The sequence below is a fragment of the Aegilops tauschii genome, chromosome 2, assembly GCF_002575655.3.
Source record: "Aegilops tauschii subsp. strangulata cultivar AL8/78 chromosome 2, Aet v6.0, whole genome shotgun sequence".
Lineage (NCBI taxonomy): Eukaryota > Viridiplantae > Streptophyta > Magnoliopsida > Poales > Poaceae > Aegilops > Aegilops tauschii.
The window spans coordinates 193,922,219-193,940,817 of NC_053036.3; the positions used below are offsets into that span (position 1 = coordinate 193,922,219).

The 18,599-nt window shown below is 51.8% G+C and overlaps 2 protein-coding genes across 2 annotated transcripts; both read left to right on the top strand.

The window, feature by feature from the left end:
• Positions 1-13,621: 13,621 nt before the first annotated feature.
• On the top strand, positions 13,622-15,490 carry LOC141040878 (uncharacterized). Its single transcript, XM_073506993.1, has 3 exons — positions 13,622-13,675; positions 14,394-14,663; positions 14,862-15,490. Exons 1-3 carry the CDS (start codon positions 13,622-13,624, stop codon positions 15,351-15,353), a joined length of 816 nt encoding a protein of 271 aa, XP_073363094.1. The 3' UTR covers positions 15,354-15,490.
• Positions 15,491-15,588: 98 nt separating this feature from the next.
• LOC109741119 (cysteine-rich receptor-like protein kinase 6) lies at positions 15,589-18,334 on the top strand. Its single transcript, XM_020300196.3, has 7 exons — positions 15,589-16,492; positions 16,582-16,707; positions 16,818-16,957; positions 17,041-17,251; positions 17,364-17,601; positions 17,678-17,828; positions 17,907-18,334. The coding sequence occupies exons 1-7, from the start codon at positions 15,643-15,645 to the stop codon at positions 18,195-18,197; spliced, it is 2,007 nt and encodes a 668-aa protein (XP_020155785.1). The 5' UTR covers positions 15,589-15,642; the 3' UTR covers positions 18,198-18,334.
• Positions 18,335-18,599: the final 265 nt, after the last annotated feature.

Here is an 18,599-nt window from a genome sequence, read left to right on the forward strand (position 1 = left end):
AGAAAAGTAAGCCGGCCAAAGAGCCGGTCTTGATTGAACCTGATGCCTCTGCCCCTGAGCAAACCAACACTGCCCCCTCTGATGAGCAAGTTATGGAGGGTTCTGATAACCCGGAGATCCCCAGCCCGGCTCATCCAGATGACCCGGACATGGTGATTACCCGGACCGAATTTGTTGAACCGGGAAGACCCACCGTGCTGGCTAGGTGCTCTGCCAAGGAGGAACTTCTGGAACGCCGCAGAGCCAGGCTGGACATTACTAACTATGCCATAGTCATCCTTACCATGCCAGTCCCCAAGTCTATTACTTATGATGGAATATGTTGTAGACTTAATACCGGCTTAATAATTACTTATGTTAATCAAGTAGTTGAGCAACTTTACACATTAGCCCCCAAGTGCCGAGTACCTTTGCCTGCAAAGTGCTTGGGACTTACTTTCATGAACCGGCACTGTAGATAGGGCCTTTCAGCATACATTAGTCCCCGTGCCAAGTGTCTTTGCTTGCAAAGTGCTTGGGACTTAATATTGCATTATAATCACCTTAACTGTAACCCGGAATTTGTACAGGCCGCCTGTAAGAAATTTGAATCAGAAATCTCTGATTTGAAGAGCCGCCTGAAGACCCAGGAAAGTGAAACCCAAAAAGCCAACTCCAAATTTGAACTCAGTGTATCCGCACAAGAGAAACTGAAGAAAAAGTTTGAAGCAGAAAGGAAAGCCTGGGCAGATGAAAAAGCTGCTTTGCCCAGCCGGGCCGAACAAGCGGAGGCCACTCTTACTGAAAGAACCGCCGAGCTATCCGGCTTAAAACGCCATGTCTCTCAGATGGTCTCCGCAATCTTTGGTAAATTTCTAATCAGTTTACATCGGTTAGTTCCCATAAACATCTCAATTGCCAGCAGCTCACTTGACTTTGTAATGCAGGTCCCAGGAGTTCCAATCTCAACCAGAGCGTGCTGACTAAGCTGAAGGCGGTTTATACCTTGGTGGAGCAACTTTACACCGGGTCACAACGTGCTTTAGCCGTTGTGGCTCTGTCTAATGAAGTTCCCACTCACCTGGCAGACGTACTCATGCGGCTTGCCGTACTTCCTCAACGCTTCCAAGAGCTGAGACGGGCTTCTGCAAGAGCCGGAGCAATAGCTGCTCTGAGCCGGGCCAAGGCGTTTCTACCGGAGCTAGACCCAGCCGACATCGCTCTTGGATACCCCAGCTTGAAAGAAGACGGCACCCCCTTTGACCAGAAAGACTTCGCCGCCTGTGTGAAGAGCGTGCGCCCGGTGGCCACCTTGATTGGGAATGACACAGACCTTACCAAGTATCAACCGGGCTTTGACGCGGAGAATCAGAGGATCCCAACTCCATGCTATTAAGCAGTCAGCCTGATCCCTCCGACTCGTAAGCATACCTTCGCCCCTGAAGTTGACCCGGCCGGGTTAATTGATGATGAGGCTCAATTTGAAGCCTTGAGTGGCATTGAATGGAAATCATCAACCTTCCAGGTCATGGACACAGCCGGAGGAGCGGAGAGGGATGACCCGGAAACCTCAGGCCAACAACGCCCTTGATCTCACAGGCAGCTCATATGTTGTCTTAAAGAACGATGCCTCACCTTTCGGACTCGGGAAGTCATGTAACAGAGTAGGATGAACACTTAATTTTGTCGTGCCATCGTGCAGATGTGTAGTGCTTAACTCCATATAAACTGCTCCTTTATATGCTTCCGGGTTATGTTTGATCCTCTGCTTTCCTTAAGTTTTAAATAGCTGTCTTTAATTTTCCTGCATGGAAAACAAGTCACAAGTCTCTAGGCGGCTTACCGCACGGAGAGTCATATAACCCAGAATACGAATCAAAGCCATAATAAAACCGGCTCTCAATTATATCTCCGAGATACCATAATAGCATACTTGCGAGCCTTCAAATATACTTCCGGTTGATATAACCCGAATAATAAGGTGGAGAACTCCGGCTCGCCAGCACTTATAATGCTTGTGATATGCCATTAACATTATTAATCAAGGTTAAGCCGGTGGAAGTAGAACCACCCTCGAATACTTTCAATATGATCAAAAGAAATTATTTGTAACAAAAAGATGTCAAAAATTTGGAGGCTTCTGATTCGAATACGACCAGAGTACCGTCCCAAAGGGGTTAAGCTAAGATTCGAATACGATCATATAGCCCCCAGTGGCTTTGGCGTTGCTGATCAAGAGGGTACCGACAGCTATGTTCTCTTTGGTTCGAATACGACCTATGTTTGAACAGGAAGCCCCCAAATGACCTTGAGAGTTGTTTAACGACGCTGATTCGAATACGATCCACGTCGGTTCCCAAAGGGGGTTGAGCCATGATTCAAATATGATCAAGAAAAACTCCCCAATGAGCTCGGCAATATGCCAATCAAGTGGGTATCGATAGCTATGTTCTCTTTGGTTCGAATACGACCTATGTTTGAACAGGAAGCCCCCAAGTGATCATATTGTTAACAGCTAGATTCGAATACGATCATAAGTCGGGTCAACCTCCAAGTGACCATGTAATGTTGCAATGGAAATAACAATAATACATTTACCTTTGGAGGAAAAAAAAGGACAGAGGTCCTGCTTTATTATTTATCATAATATATACATGGCTATAGAAATATGTACATTATGAGAGCCGGTGGCTCAAGTGTAATAAGGCCAAAGCTGAGCTATGTTCCACGGCCGGCGGGTCTCCTCTTCCGACTTACGTGAATCTCTGTGCTCCCGAACATCAATAAGATAGTATGACCCGTTGTGCAAGTTCTTGCTGACCACAAAGGGCCCTTCCCAAGGTGGGGATAACTTGTGCGCATCTGTTTGATCCTGGATGAGCCGGAGCACCAAATCACCTTCCTGAAAGACCCGGGACTTAACCCAGCGGCTGTGATAGCGGCGCAGGTCTTGTTGGTAAATCGCCGAGCGAGGTGTTGCTACGTCGCGTTGTTCATCCAACAAGTCAAGAGCTTCTTGACGCGCCTGCTCATTATCCGCCTTGACATAAGCCGCCACTCAAGGCGAGTCATGACGGATGTCGCTAGGGAGGACCGCCTCAGCTCCGTAAACCATGAAGAAAGGTGTGTAACTCGTAGACCTGTTAGGAGTAGTATTGATGCTCCATAACACGGAAGGTAACTCCTCTACCCAACAACCCGGCGTCCGTTGCAAAGGGACCAAAAGCCGGGGCTTGATGCCCTTCAAGATCTCCTGATTGGCTCTCTCAGCCTGACCATTGGATTGAGGGTGAGCCACTGATGAAACATCGAGCCGAATATGCTCTCATTGACAAAATTCCTCCATGGCACCCTTAGACAGATTGGTGCCATTGTCAGTTATAATGCTGTGTGGAAAACCAAAGCGAAATATCACCCTTTTCATGAACTGAACCGCTGTGGCTGTGTCAGACTTACTAACTGGCTCTGCCTCAACCCACTTTGTGAACTTGTCGACCGCCACCAAGAGGTGGGTCTTCTTATCCTTGGACCTTTTAAAAGGCCCAACCATATCAAGCCCCCAGATCGCAAATGGCCAAGTGATTGGAATCATCCTCAACTCTTGAGCCGGTACATGAGCCCGTCGTGAGAACCTCTGACAACCGTCACATTTACTGACTAAGTCCTCTGCATCAGCATGAGCCGTCAGCCAATAAAAACCATGACGAAAAGTCTTGGCCACAAGAGATTTTGAGCCGGCATGATGGCCACAATCCCCCTCGTGAATCTCACGTAAAATTTCTTGACCTTCCTCAGGGGAAACACAATGCTGGAAAGTTCCAGTGACACTGCGACGATGCAGCTCGCCATTGATAATTATCATTGACTTAGACCGTCGGGTTATTTGTCTGGCCAAAGTTTCATCCTCAGGCAATTCTCCCCGGGTCATGTAAGCCAAGTATGGTACTGCCCAATCTAGGATAATGTGGAGAGCCGCCACCAACTGTGCTTCCGGGTCAGGAATAGCCAAGTCTTCCTCTGTAGGCAACTTAACAGAAGGGTTATGCAAAATGTCCAAGAAAGTATTAGGCGGCACCGACTTTCGCTGAGAGCCCAGCCGGCTTAATGCATCAGCCGCCTCGTTGTTCCTGCGATCGATGTGCTCTACTTGGTAACCCTAAAAATGTCCAGCAATGGCATCAACTTCGCGGCGATAAGCCGCCATGAGGGGGTCCTTGGAATCCCACTTGCCTGACACTTGTTGGCCCACTAAATCTGAGTCGCCAAAGCACCTTACCCGGCTTAAGCTCATCTCCTTAGCCATCCGAAGACCATGGAGCAAGGCCTCGTACTCAGCTGCATTGTTAGTACAGGGAAACATCAACCATAGCACATAGCAAAACTTGTCACCTCGAGGGGAAGCTAATACAACTCCAGCCCCCGAGCTCTCCAATTGCCTGGACCCGTCGAAGTGAAGAGTCCAGTATGTATTATCCGGTTTCTCTTCAGGCACCTGCAGCTCTGTCCAATCGTTGATGAAATCCACCAATGCATGAGATTTGATAGCAGTGCGCGGCACGTATTTTAGACCATGAGGCCCAAGTTCTATAGCCCACTTAGCAACTCTTCCTGTGGCTTCTCTGTTTTGGATGATATCTCCTAGGGGAGCAGAACTAACCACAGTGATAGGGTGACCCTGGAAATAATGTTTAAGCTTCCGGCTTGCCATGAATACCCCATAAACAAGCTTCTGCCAATGTGGATACCGTTGTTTGGACTCAATGAGTACTTCGCTGACGTAGTAAACCGGCCGCTGAACCAGATACTCCTTACCTGCTTCCTTACGCTCCACCACCACAGCCACACTGACGGCTCGTGTGTTAGCGGCTACATACAGCAATAAAGGCTCCTTGTCAACAGGATCAGCAAGGACTGGTGGCTCAGCTAGCTGTCTTTTCAAATCCTCAAAAGCAGCATTAGCAGCATCATTCCAGATAAAGTCATCTGTTTTCTTCATCATCTGGTACAGTGGCATGGCCTTTTCACCCAACCGGCTCAAAGCAGCGATGCGACCCGCCAGACGCTGGATGTCGTTTATGCACGCCGGCTTAGCCAGAGAGGTGATTGCCTTGATCTTTTCCGGGTTAGCTTCAATGCCTCTGTGAGAAACCAGAAACCCAAGAGCTTGCCTGCGGGAACACCAAAAACACACTTGGCCGGGTTAAGCATCATCTTGTAGACCCGGAGATTATCAAAGGTCTCTCTCAGATCATCTATCAGGGTCTCCTTCTCCCTGGATTTAACCACGATATCATCCACATAGGCATGAACATTGCGCCCAATCTGGTTATGAAGACAATTCTGCACGCAACGCTGGTAAGTCGCCTGTGCCCTCTTGAGCCCAAAAGGCATAGACACATAACAGAAGGCTCCAAAGGGAGTGATGAATGTCGTCTTCTCCTGGTCCTTAATTGCCATTTTGATCTGATGGTACCCAGAGTAAGCATCCAAAAAGCTTAAACGCTCACAACCCGCCGTAGCATCAATAATTTGATCAATACGGGGGAGAGCAAAAGGATCAGCCGGACAAGCTTTGTTTAAATCCGTATAGTCCACACACATCCGCCAGGTGCCGTTCTTCTTGAGCACGAGCACCGGGTTAGCTAACCATTCTGGATGAAAAACTTCAACAATAAACCCGGCCGCCAAGAGCCGGGCTACCTCCTCACCAATGGCTTTCCGCCTCTCCTCATTAAACCGCCGGAGGAATTGTCTGACCGGCTTAAATTTCGGATCAATATTAAGGGTGTGCTCAGCGAGTTCTCTAGGTACACCCGGCATGTCAGAAGGTTTCCATGCAAAGATGTCCCTGTTCTCACGGATGAACTCGATGAGCGGGCCTTCCTATTTCGGATCCAGATTGGCACTGATGCTGAACTGCTGAGATGAGTCACCTTGAACAAAATCAACAAGTTTAGTCTCATCCGCTGACTTAAATTTCATTGCCGGCTCATGCTCCGTGGTTGGCTTTTTCAAAGACGTCATATCTGCCGGGTCAACACTATCCTTGTAAAACTTCAATTCCTCTGTCGCACAAACAGACTCAGCATAAGCAGCGTCACCTTCCTCACATTCCAAGGCTATCTTTCGGCTGCCATGAACCGTAATGGTCCCATTGTGACCCGGCATCTTGAGCTGCAAATACACATAACACAGCCGCGCCATGAACTTGGCATAAGCCGGCCGCCCAAATAGAGCATGGTACGGGCTTCTTATTTTAACCACCTCAAACGTCAGTTTTTCCGCTCTGTAGTTGTACTCATCTCCAAAGGCTACTTCCAGCTCGATCTTACCGACTGGGTACGCCGACTTACCAGGCACCACCCCATGGAAAACAGTGTTGGACTGGCTGAGGTTTTTATCAGTTAGTCCCATACGACAGAAGGTCTCATAATAGAGGATGTTGATACTGCTGCCTCCGTCCATGAGCACTTTAGTGAATTTGTACCCTCCAACCTGAGGAGCCACCACCAAGGCCAAGTGACCCGGATTATCAACCCGGGGAGGGTGATCTTCCCTACTCCACACAATAGGTTGTTCAGACCATCTCAAATAACGGGGAACCGCCGGCTCAACAGCATTTACAGCCCTCTTATGAAGCTTCTGGTCTCGCTTGCACAGACTGGTAGTAAACACATGATACTGCCCACCATTAAGCTGCTTTGGATTGGTCTGGTATCCCCCTTGCTGCTGCTGCTGATTAGCCTGGCCAGACTGCTGATTAAAGCCCCCTTGAAAATTCTAAGAATTGGAATTTGAGCCGCCGCCCGGGCCATGAAATCCGCCGGCTCCTGAGCCGCCGCCCTGCCCATTGTTGCCATTAAAAGCGTTGGAATTTTTGAAGGCTTTCATGATTGCGCAGCCTTTCCATAGATGAGTGGCCGGCTTATCCCTAGAGCCATGCCTTGGACAAGGCTCATTCAACAAGTGCTCAAGCGTCGGGCTTGACCCGCCGGCTCGGGGAGGTGGTCTCCCCTTACGTCGGTGGTTGTTACCCTGCGCATTGGCGTTGGCCACAAACTCCACACTGCCATCAGCCTTACGCTTGTTACCTCCCTGGTTCGCCGGGTTATGCTGAGGGCCCTTGCCATTGCCATTCCGTTTTCCCTTCCCTGTCCTTTCATCATCCGACGCGGGATCCTTGGTACTATCAGAGTCGGCGTACTTGACCAGAGCCGCCATCAGCGTACCCATATCATTGCAATCGCGCTTGAGCCGCCCGAGCTTCATCTTCAGGGGCGCAAAACGACAATTCTGCTCCAACATTAAGACTGCAGAGCCGACATCCATCTTATCAGATGAATGTATTATCTCTTTGACCCGGAGAACCCAATGGGTTGTAGACTCGCCCTCTTGCTGTTTGCAGTTAGTCAAATCCACAATGGACGTAGATTGCCTACATGTATCTTTGAAGTTCTGGATAAACCGGGCTTTTAGCTCGGCCCATGACCCGATGGAGTTAGGCGGCAGTCCTTTCAACCAAGTGCGGGCAGTCCCATCCAACATCATGGTGAAGTATTTGGCCATTGCCGCTTCACTAACCTCCAGTAACTCCATAGCCATCTCGTAGCTCTCGATCCATGCTCCGGGTTGTAAATCAGCCATGTAATTAGGTACCTTCCTAGGTCCTTTGAAATCCTTGGGCAAACATTCATTACGGAGAGCCGGCACTAGACAAGGGACGCCTCCGGTCCTCGTAGGTATACCCGCGTCGATAGAATCCCTCGGATAAGCCGGGAGTGGCTGGTAAGCTGTCAACTGAGCCGCCTGCTCCGCCTCTTGTCGTGCTCTGTCATGGTCTACCATGTTAATGGCTTCATTATGTGCCGGGCCGTGGCCAGCTGGCAAGTCACGGCGCCAGACGTTGCTTGAGCCGGTCGCTGAGATCATGTGCCTGCTATAACTTGGGCTCCGGTTTGGACGAGGGGTTGAATGAATCCTGTCCCGGCTATATGAGTATGCCTCCTGTTGTGCCAGAGCCGTTTGAAGAAGTTCTCTGACCCGGCGGGTTTCGACCGCCGTTGGAGAGTCGCCCTCGATTGGAAGAGCCGCCAGTCGCGCCGCTGCGGCGATCATGTTTTCCAACGGGTTGGCATAATAACCCGGTGGTATCGGCACATACTGAGGCGGGGTAGTGTTCATACGGGGAGGCCCCATCACTTGTGGCTGAATCGGTGTTCCGGCCCCGGGTGCCATGGTCTCCGGCGGGTTACTGGGCCCTGCACCAGGCGTGTTGAAGAGGATTCGAGGATCGTAAACCGGAGGGAGTCGAGATTGAGCCTTCTGATGCCTCCTTCTCATGATCTCATTGGATGCGTTCTGATCCATCGTGAGCCGGAAAGATTGCGCCTGAATCATCTGAGTCTGGGCGTCGAGAGCCACTCGTTCTGCAGCCATCCTGATCCCTTCCACTGCCAGATCTTCCTTGGCTCTTGCTATATCCAACTTTAGTTGTGCCACCTCCGCATCATGTTGAGCTTGATCCGCTGGGGCGACCGTAGCGGTTAACAGGGCCGTTATCTTGTCTATGAGATCCATCAGCACCTGAGCCGGCGAGTGCACAGGGCCTCCTGCCCCAGTGGCGGAGTTTTGAACAGGTTGTGCGCCGGCCATGAAGATTCCAACCCGGCTCGGCGGCTCAAAGGGGTTCGGAATACTGTCGCCATCGAAACAACCCCTGAGCCTGCCATCTTGAAGCTGGTGTAACGAGTTGGTCTCATCCGTGGACGACTCGCCGTCAGAGCGAGCGGCCGTCTCATTGCCAGATCCAGATCCTTCAGAGAGTCCTCCATGGACGCATCCCACGAAAGCACGCTTCAAGGCAGGCAGAGTCCGGGCGGGTCTCGCACGCTGAGCCGTCTCGATGAGGTCGGCGCAGAGGTCCGGCTCAGGGCCCGGCTCGCCAATCTTGCCAATGAAAACGTGGATTCCGCCAAAGGGGACCCGATACCCGTACTCGATTGAGCCGGCGTCGGGGCCCCAGCTTGCATCGTCGATGTAGAGCTTGCCGCGACGACTCTTGGTCATCCGGCCCACAGCGTATCCCTTGAGCCCTTCGAAGCTGCCCTTCAAGAACTCAAATCCACCGTGCGCTGGCCCCACGGTGGGCGCCAACTGTCGTGGAATTGTCACGGCAGATGTCCTCGAGCAAGGACTTAGTCGTGGAGCCATCACAGCTAGGAAGCTTAAAGGGGTTAAACGGGACAAAGGACACGAGGATTATACTGGTTCGGCCCCTTACGGTGAAGGTAAAAGCCTACTCCAGTTGAGGTGGAATTACTTAGGGTTTCGATGACCAGGGAGCTTAACCGCTATGCCTGGCTATCGATCTGATGTTGCTTGTCCTGAACCGCCGCCGGGTCGTCCCTTTATTTAGAGAGGTTGACGCCCAGCGGCTCTCAGAGTCCCAGCCGGCTTATAACAGTGTTCGGCTCGGACTCTTAACTATTCTTGCCTTACACTACAAGTCTTACCATAATGGCGGTTTATCACTACGGGCCTTAAGCCGCCTCCGGGTCTTAAGCCCATTACTGAACCGCCGTCCTCATGCTTGGTACTGGGCTTCACGTGATGATCATTATGACATAACCCGGCCCCTCCTGGGCGGGTGACTCTAATGGTTATATCCTCAACACAAACTAACCGCGTGATCCTAAAGAAAAATTTGAAGGAGAAGAGAAGTAAGTCGAAACACCTACGTCAAAATTCCTCACCAGAGCGACGAAGGGGCTGAGGAGTAAAAGAATTCCTACTCTCCGATATAACTAGACTCCAAAAACAGTTTTCTTCTAGACTCAACAACGGCCAAACTACACGATCAATCAAGGGGGCTCCTAGGGTTGGTCGGGGCTCTGATACCAACTTGTCACGCCCAAGATGCGACCCTATCCTAAAGGAACTCGAAGGTCCCACCAAGGATAGAAGCGCATCTTGAAGACGCTTTTGCAAGGTGGATATCATTACATCAACATTACATAAAAGATGGGGAAACATACAAAAGGCACAAACGCCCCAAAAATACATCAATACATCATACATAAGATCAACATCCGACTACGGATGAAACACAAACAGAAACTCAAAGGACATCCACCCTGTTAGCCCAGGCTGCCGACCTGGAACCTATCCCCTGATCGAAGAAGAAGCAGAAGAAGAACTCCAAAACAAGTAACATCGCTCTCGCGTCATGATCATCGCAAAACCTGTACCTGCAACTGGTGTTGTAGTAATCTGTGAGCCACGAGGACTCAGCAATCCCATTACCATGGGTATCAAGACTAGCAAAGCTTAATGGGTAAGGAAGGGGTAAAGTGGTGAGGTTGCAGCAGACTAGCAAAGCATCAAAACAATATACTACAGCACCTCAACATGATAACAAAAGGCATGGACATGAAGTACAGATAAAGCATTACAAAATATGAACACTGAGCTATCTCCAGAAATCACTAGAACATGCTCAAATGGACATGGCAAGATTGCAAATAATAACAGATTCACAGACTTAGCAGAAATCACTGGACATGGCAGAAATAACATCAGGTTGCAAAGTTTAGAGCTATCAAACGACAAGCTACAGGAACATATCGTAGCAAACAAAGGCACGGAATGAATCTACTAAAAGCATATAACAAATGCCCCTTACTTAATATGAGCCAAAAAGGCACAGAAGATATGATGGGACTCATGTAAACATAGCAAGTAATATGATAGATTCAGACTTAGTGAAAATAACAGGACATGGCAGAAACAACGATAAGTAGGCATGTTGGTGAGCTTGAATCACTCACCACAGAGCATTACATGGCATGGCGAGGTAACCAACAGTAAGATGGCACAAATATGAAGCTAAGAATGGCAATAACATAGTCATAGGGTACATGGATTACTAGTAACAACAATGGCAAAATTGATTAACATGTATACAATCTGCCAGGAATATTTTATAGCAAACGTAGAGCAAGATAACAACAAGCTACAGCATGCCATAAATGCAAACAAGGGCATGGATGGATAGAGCATAACATGTATAATAAAACATCCTTAGTGAACATCTCAAGATTATGCATAGGATGACTTGTAGGAGCAGGTTTACATGGCAACAAAATATAACAGACTCAGACTTAGCAGAAATTACTAAGTCACAGAAATCAGCAACATCACGGAGGCTACTTTGCATGCTTGTGCTAGTCACTATATAGACCATAAAAATACAAGGCAAGCACCCCAGTAAAGATCGCATGATGTAATTCAAATCACAAGTAGAGCTCATGCTCAAAGGATGCACACACAAAATGCAATGAAAAAGACAAATCACCAAGTTCTGTAAACAGACAGCAGTTAACATCATATAGCACTCTTGCAAGGATGATTAGGGCATCAAGATGGACTCAAACAAGCATGGCACAATGGAATGAAATGAAAATCATCTCATGGCGAACATTTCTATATATTATATGCATGAATCGGAGCGGCACACATAAAGATATGGCATGATGAACATGGGTACATAATGCAGAAAAACTTAGGGACTTAGCAGAAATTTACCCTCGTGAAAAGTCAACGCGGGATGAGACGGAGCGGGACGGAGGGATCCGGGTCGCGGGACGGGTGGATCTCATCCACCCCGACCCGGTCCGGCGAGGAGGCGGCGTCGGCGAGCTTGGACGCCGGCGACGGAGGAGAACCGGCGGCGAGGAAGGCCGGGCGGCGCGGGGCGCGGGAGGCGGCGAGGGTCTGCTGGCAGGGCGCCGGCGGAGGCGCGACGGCTCCGGTCGCCGGCGGGAGGAGCAGGGGCGGCGCGCCGGGCGGCGGGGAGGAGCAGGGGCGGCGCGCCGGGCGGCGCGCCGGGCGGCGGGGAGGCGCCGGCGGGGCGCGGCTCGGCGAAGGGGCGGTGGAGCGGGGCGCTCGGGGGAGGCGCGCGGGAGCCGGGCGCTCGGGCCAGCGGCGGCGGCGGACGGGCCCCGCGGGCCGGCGGCGGCGGAGGAGAGAGAGGCGGGGTGAGGTGGCGCGCTCCGGTTGGCTGAGGCGGCGGGGAAGGCGACGTGGCGGCCTCTCATTGGCCGGAGCAACGTGGCGGCGGCGGTGGACACGTCAGACGGGGAGGCGGACATGTGCGGCGGCGGGGCGGAGCAGGGCTAGGGTTTCGACTGCGCGAAATTTCGGGGAGGGTCACATATATATAGATAGAGGGAGCTAGGAGAGTCCAAACGGGGTGCGGTTTTCGCCCACACGATCGTGACCGAACGACCGAGAGCATGGAGGGGGTTTGGATGGACTAGTGGACTGAGGTGAAGGGGTGCTGGGCTGCAAAGAGGGAGGGGTTTCGGGCTACGCGGTCAACCGTTGGGGCATCAAACGACCTCCAAATGGAACGAAATTTGACCGGCAGTCTGTCGGTGCTATACCAAGGCCACTTGGCAAATCTCAGCCCATTCCGAGAACATTTTTCTCCCACTCACGAAATAAGGTCTGAGGGGAGCGACGGGCGCGGGTGAGAGTGTCGGATCGCGAAACGGACAACGGGGGATGCAAGTTTTGAAAAACATGATGATGCAATGCAGATGATGACATGGCAAAATGCAACACGCAAGCAGCTGACAAGGCAAGAACGGCGAATAACTGGCAGACACCTGGCGCATCGGATCCGGGGCGTTACACCTACTCCTTTCAGTCGACCACGGTTGGCAAGGTCGTTGATGATGTGTTGAGGTCGCCGCGAAGCACGATGTGGTCGTTCCTTTGTCATCGTCTCGCGCCACCGTGCCTCCCTTGTCATGGCCTCTAGCTAGTGATTGCTGCTGGAGGGCTAGTTGTGTGTTTAGTTGGGACATGCTGATGGCCTCTAGTATCCTGGATGTTGGATCGTTTCCAGGGATTGGTGTCGTTAGATAATTCAGGGTGTATCCTGTTATTGGTGGCAAGATGGACGTGGTGGCTACCATGCTCTTCAAGGTCACCATCGTTGTGGGAAAACCGGGCGGTATGCTCCCTAGGAGGCCCGTTTCGACCTTCTACTGGGCTGCGTCGTAAAGGCCATCGGGCCTGACACGGGCGTGCTTGAGGTGGAGGACCCTGCTGTTGTTGCCATCGGTAGTACACTTGTGGTTGGCTCTATCATCATGACTTGATGGAAAAATATTGCGGCCGGAGCTTCTGACTGGGTCGTGTCGGCCTTGGATTCGGTGGAGGATTCAGATACGCCCCAGAGATCGGAGTAGGTGACCTCATTGATGGGTTGGAGGCCGGCATTTTCGTCCTCGTTCGTGAGGCACATCGATTCTTTGTCGCTGCTCTCGCCATCCGAGACCAAGACGGCGTCGACGAGATTGGTTTTGTCGCTCGTGGTGAGGTCAGCGATATGCAGTCCTCTAGTGTGTGGGTGACGTGGCAATTGCCACAGACCATCGCAGTGAGCTATACAGCTGGTGCAGGTTCCTCTAGGCATTCATAGGCAGGGTGGTCCGCCCCCCCCCCCCCCCCCCTCAACCAGGGCGCAGACGTAGGCCTTCCTGGTTTGGGGTCGCCGTCGTGTGCTGTCGTTGGAGATGTGTAGGTGACGGGGTGGGGCGGCGGGTTGATGTCGACCTGGCGTTCCCCGTTGGCGATGAACGCGAGGGAGCTGAAAGTTAAGCTTTTCCCCAGCAGGAGACCGCCGAAGGTGAGAGAAGATCTGATCCAAGATCGATCTCCAGCCGGAGCCGCCCATGCCTGGTGCGCCAACTGATGGTGCAAAATACCGCCAGATCCCTCGGTAGAGGTCCGAGCACAACTAGAAGTCTTAGATCGGAGGTCGCGGAAGGATTTATCCAGTTTTCGGGCCTCCATAAAGTAATACCCTACATCCTGCTTGCTTTCGTTATTCATGATGAAGGGATACCTCATGCGAAGAGTTACAATGGCGTATGAGATTGCCACCGAGAGTTTGTCATGAGAGGCTCTCGGCCAGGGGAGGGAGGATGGATGCCCTGCTGGCGCCCACATCGCACAGACTCGGCTTGACGGATGCCTTGAGGCGGTGGCGAGGAGGAGGGAAGGGGAAAGGAAGGACGCCGGGGCGGAGCTAGGGCTCCGGTGACGCACGCGGGAGGCGCGTGGAGCGGGGGAGTAGTCATGCAAAAAAAAATTGAACTTGTGAAGGATCTTTTGAACATGTCACAGTTTTAATAAAGACGGTTGTGTGCATCCTACTAATGCACAATCCAGATTATTTTATTTTCAAAAAAAAAACTGAATGAGGATTGATCACTCGCGAGCTCAAACACCTGGTATATCAACATGGCAACAAGATTGAGCGGGCATTTTTGTGGTCAGCTAGTGACACAACTACAGGAGCAAAATGCAAGGTCAATTGGGAGACAGTCTGTCGCCCTACACAGCTCGGTGGGCTTGGCATACTCCACTTGGGGAAATTTGCGAGAGCTCTCAGGCTGAGATGGCCCTGGATGGCATGGAAGGACCCGTCTAAGTTGTGGGTTGGCCTGGGCAACCCATGCTCCGAGGTGGATATGAACCTTTTCTACGCATCCACAGTCATCACCTTGGGCAACGGAGGGAAGACACCTTTCTGGGAAGCGCCCTGGTTAGGAGGGAAAAGGCCAAAGGATATTGCCCCACTCATTTTTGCGTCCTGCAAGCGGAAAAAAATGGTGCGTGAGAAAGGCCATGCGCGACAAGGCTTGGGTGCACAAGATTAACCCTTCTACCGACCTCACGGTGGGGCACATTGTCCAGTTTGTTGATCTCTGGGTGCGGCTTCTAGGCATACAATTACAAATGGACGTTGACGACGACATCACTTGGAAATTTAAGGCAAATGGAGAATACTCGGCAGGCTCTGCTTATAGGGACAATTCTTGGGCTCCACCTCCACAGTCATGAACAAGACCATCTGGAAGGTTTGGGCGCCTCCCAAGGTCAAGTTCTTCTCATGGTTGGCCATCCAAAACAGGATATGGACTGCGGATAGGCTGCAGAAGAGGGGTTGGGAGAATTGTGGCCTATGCGCCCTTTGCAGGAGGGCCAATGAGACATCCGGTCACCTCTTCTTTAAATGCCGGTTTACCCTGCATATTTGGAGAATGGTCAAAGCATGGCTTGGACTTGGGGCGCTGGAGATGAATAGGTGGGGGACGGAACGCAACATCAAGTGTTGGTGGACAAGCATGTCCAAACCAAATACAACAAACAGGAAGACCATGGCCTCACTCACCATGCTTGTATGTTGGGTCATCTGGAATGAGAGAAACGCTAGAGTCTTCCAGAAGAAATCGACGCCGCCGCACAACATTCTAAAACTCATCCAAGAGGAGGCCAGGACGTGGGTCACCGGGGGCTAGACATCTGAGCATCATCATGCCGCGAGAGTAATTCGTTTGCACCTTTTGTTGATGGGCTATGTTGTAAAGCGGTTCTCATGTACTCAAAACTCTTCTTCTTAATTAATGAATGAGGCAAATCTTTTGCCTCTGTTTAAAAAAAAACATGGCATCCATACACAAAACAAATGGTGAAAACGGACAAGGACTTGCTTTTCCAACTGCTAACTCATTGCCGTGTCCGACTGTCAAATTTAATTGGGTGTAGAAAAGCTAGCACCAACTTCCCCGTTCCACCATCTGTGGTGGCATGGCTCACCACCCGGTCCTGTCCGTGGGCGTGGCCATCGTCGCCGTCGCACTGCTCGCTTCCCCCGCCGCGGGAGTATACCCATGGACAATTTGCGGCCACAGCACCTACACGGCCAAGAGCCAGTACCTGGCCAACATCAACCGCATCGGCGCCACGCTTCCGAGGAACGCCTCCCGGTCGCCGGACCTGTTCGCCACAGCCCTGGTCGGCGCCGTTCCGCAGCAAGTCTGGGCGCTGGCGCTCTGCCGCGGCGACGCCAACGCCTCCTACTGCCTCACCTGCCTCGACCAGGCCTTCCAGGACCTGCCCAACGCGTGCCCCTACAGCAGGGACAGCACCATCTACTACGACTCCTGCGTGCTCCACTACTCCAACATCCGGTCCCGCCCCGGCGACGACACCACCTACAACCCGACGCTCCCGCTCCGCAACAACGTCAACGCCACGGCGGAGCCGGCCCGGTTCCAGCGCGTCGTGGCCGCGCTCTTGAACGCCACCGTGAGCTACGCCGTCACCAACTCCACGCGGCTGTATGCGTCCGGGCAGGCCGACTTCGACCGGGAGCTCCCCAAGGTGTACGCCTGGGCGCAGTGCACACCTGACCTGACGCCGGCGCGGTGCCGGGACTGCCTCGCCGTGAACATCAAGACATGGGCGCCTGTGTTCACGGACTCCATCGGGGCCAGGATTCTTGGGATGAGGTGCAGCTACCGGTACGAAACAACGCCCTTCTTTGATGGCCCGGTGATGGTGCGGCTGGCAGGAACGTCGGCCAACTCTGCTGCACCGGCGTCGGCGCCTGCTGTGGTGCCCAACGTTTTGACGCCAGCGGCGGCGGCCGGAGAAGGTGAGTGCAAGTCCAGCTGTTTTTTCGAGTTCAAATTTGCAAATCTCAACTGACCTGATATCTGTCCTCTTGAATTGGTTAATTCACAGGGAGAAAGTACAGTGTTCCTGGCATGGTTCTCATAGTTCTTCTTCCTACCGCAGCAGCCATAAACCTTGTCGTTTGCTTCCTTCTCTGGAGGAGGCGCCGGCCACTAGCAGAAGCAAATCAGCCATGTATGCCCTGCAAATTTCTCAAATTTATGACAGCATAACAGTTGATGGGGCCTAGCTAGCATGACATAACTGACCCCCTTGTGTGACAAACGGCATTGATGTTTAAACAGATCCAGGTTATTCCGCCAAAGCCGAGGACATCGAAAGTGTGGACTCGATGCTGATCGACATCTCAACTTTACGAGCTGCAACCGGAGATTTCGCGGAAACAAACAAGCTCGGCGAAGGTGGATTTGGTGCGGTGTACAAGGTACCAAGCAAACATATCTTGGAGAAAACTCATCGAAATTTTGGTAAGTGGGCTTAGTTTTAGTTGTAGTTCGGTTTGCACAGGGTACTCTCCCGGACGGCGAAGAAATAGCAGTAAAGAGACTGTCGAAGAGCTCGGCACAAGGAGTGGAGGAGCTGAAGAATGAGCTCGCCTTGGTTGCCAAGCTTAAGCACAAGAACCTGGTGAGGCTTGTGGGCGTCTGCCTAGAGCAGCAGGAGAGGCTGCTCGTCTACGAGTTCCTCCCAAACCGGAGCCTCGATAAGATCCTATTCGGTACTAACAGAATCGAATCCTGCTGTGACATTTTCTCTGCAACTTGTGTTACCATTGCCTGCCTGTTTACTTGCACACACTCACCACTCCTAGTTTCCTGAACCTGTGGTAGACACGGAGAAACGCGAGCAGCTCGACTGGGGAAAGAGGTACAAGATCATACACGGGATTGCTCGAGGCCTGCAGTACCTCCATGAAGACTCCCAGCTCAAAGTAGTCCACCGTGACCTCAAAGCCAGCAACATCTTGCTTGACACCAACATGAACCCCAAGATCTCGGACTTCGGCCTCGCCAGGCTCTTCGGGCGAGACCAGACGCAGGCCGTCACCAGCCGCGTCGTCGGAACATAGTCAGCACCATGCATATTCGAACTCAGGCAACGATCGTGCAGAGAAACTAACTGAATTATCACCCTGTTGTTCCAGCGGGTACATGGCGCCGGAGTACGTGATGCGCGGGAACTACTCCGTGAAGTCGGACGCGTTCAGCTTCGGGGTCATGGTGCTGGAGATCGTGACGGGCAGGAAGAACAACGACTGCTACAACTCCCAGCAGTCTGAAGATCTCTTGACTACGGTACGTGCTGTTGCTCAGTATCTGAATATGTACGTATCAGAAAGAATGTTTGGCTCATGACTGCTGCGAATGGCGCAGATATGGGAGCACTGGACGGCCGGAACAGTGTTGGCTACGGTGGACCCGAGCATCAGCAGCAGCTTCTCGGAGAGCGACGTCCGAAGGTGCGTCCACGTAGGGCTTCTGTGCGTTCAGGGGAACCCGGCGGATCGGCCGGTGATGTCGTCGGTGGTCATGATGCTCGGAGGCGAAACAGTCTCTCTCAGCGCCCCGTCCAAGCCGGCGTTCTACGCGAGGAACGCCGGTGCCGATCACCCGGTCATCTCCTCCACTGTGTCCGTGCAGGATGGTCCTGGAGTGTCTATTTAACAAGTTCAGTGGCAGATTAATTCATGCCTCATGCCTGAGGGCATGTGTAAAGGAATCTATTTTTTAAAAGAGGTCACCCTGCATAAGTGATACACATTCTGTAAGATGGTTTCACTGCAAGATGGAGAGATGTCGTTCAAGGCAATGTTGCTCTGCAGCAACACTTTTTTTCAGAAAGGAGGATAACCCCCGGCCTCTGCATCGAGCCATGCACACAACCATCTTTATTATACTATTAAACCGAGTCTAATAAAACAAATTATATGAATCAATCCAAAGTCATCTTCGTGGCGATCTATGTTACTACATCTTACTAGTTTGATGATGTGTCTTAACCTCACACCAATGCACACCATCTAATCCAGTGGTCTCACCAAGCCGCCACACGGCGAGCCGAGAGCA

Bases quoted from the DNA above. Each gene is read 5' to 3' on its own strand.
- LOC141040878 (XM_073506993.1), top strand. From the start codon at position 13,622: ATGAACGCGAGGGAGCTGAAAGTTAAGCTTTTCCCCAGCAGGAGACCG. The intron at 13,676-14,393 runs GTGAGAGAAGAT...CGCCCTACACAG, and splicing joins CCAGCAGGAGACCGCCGAAG to CTCGGTGGGCTTGGCATACT. The intron at 14,664-14,861 runs GTGCGTGAGAAA...CTCTGCTTATAG, and splicing joins CCTGCAAGCGGAAAAAAATG to GGACAATTCTTGGGCTCCAC.
- LOC109741119 (XM_020300196.3), top strand. From the start codon at position 15,643: ATGGCTCACCACCCGGTCCTGTCCGTGGGCGTGGCCATCGTCGCCGTC. The intron at 16,958-17,040 runs GTACCAAGCAAA...CGGTTTGCACAG, and splicing joins GATTTGGTGCGGTGTACAAG to GGTACTCTCCCGGACGGCGA. The intron at 17,252-17,363 runs GTACTAACAGAA...AACCTGTGGTAG, and splicing joins CCTCGATAAGATCCTATTCG to ACACGGAGAAACGCGAGCAG.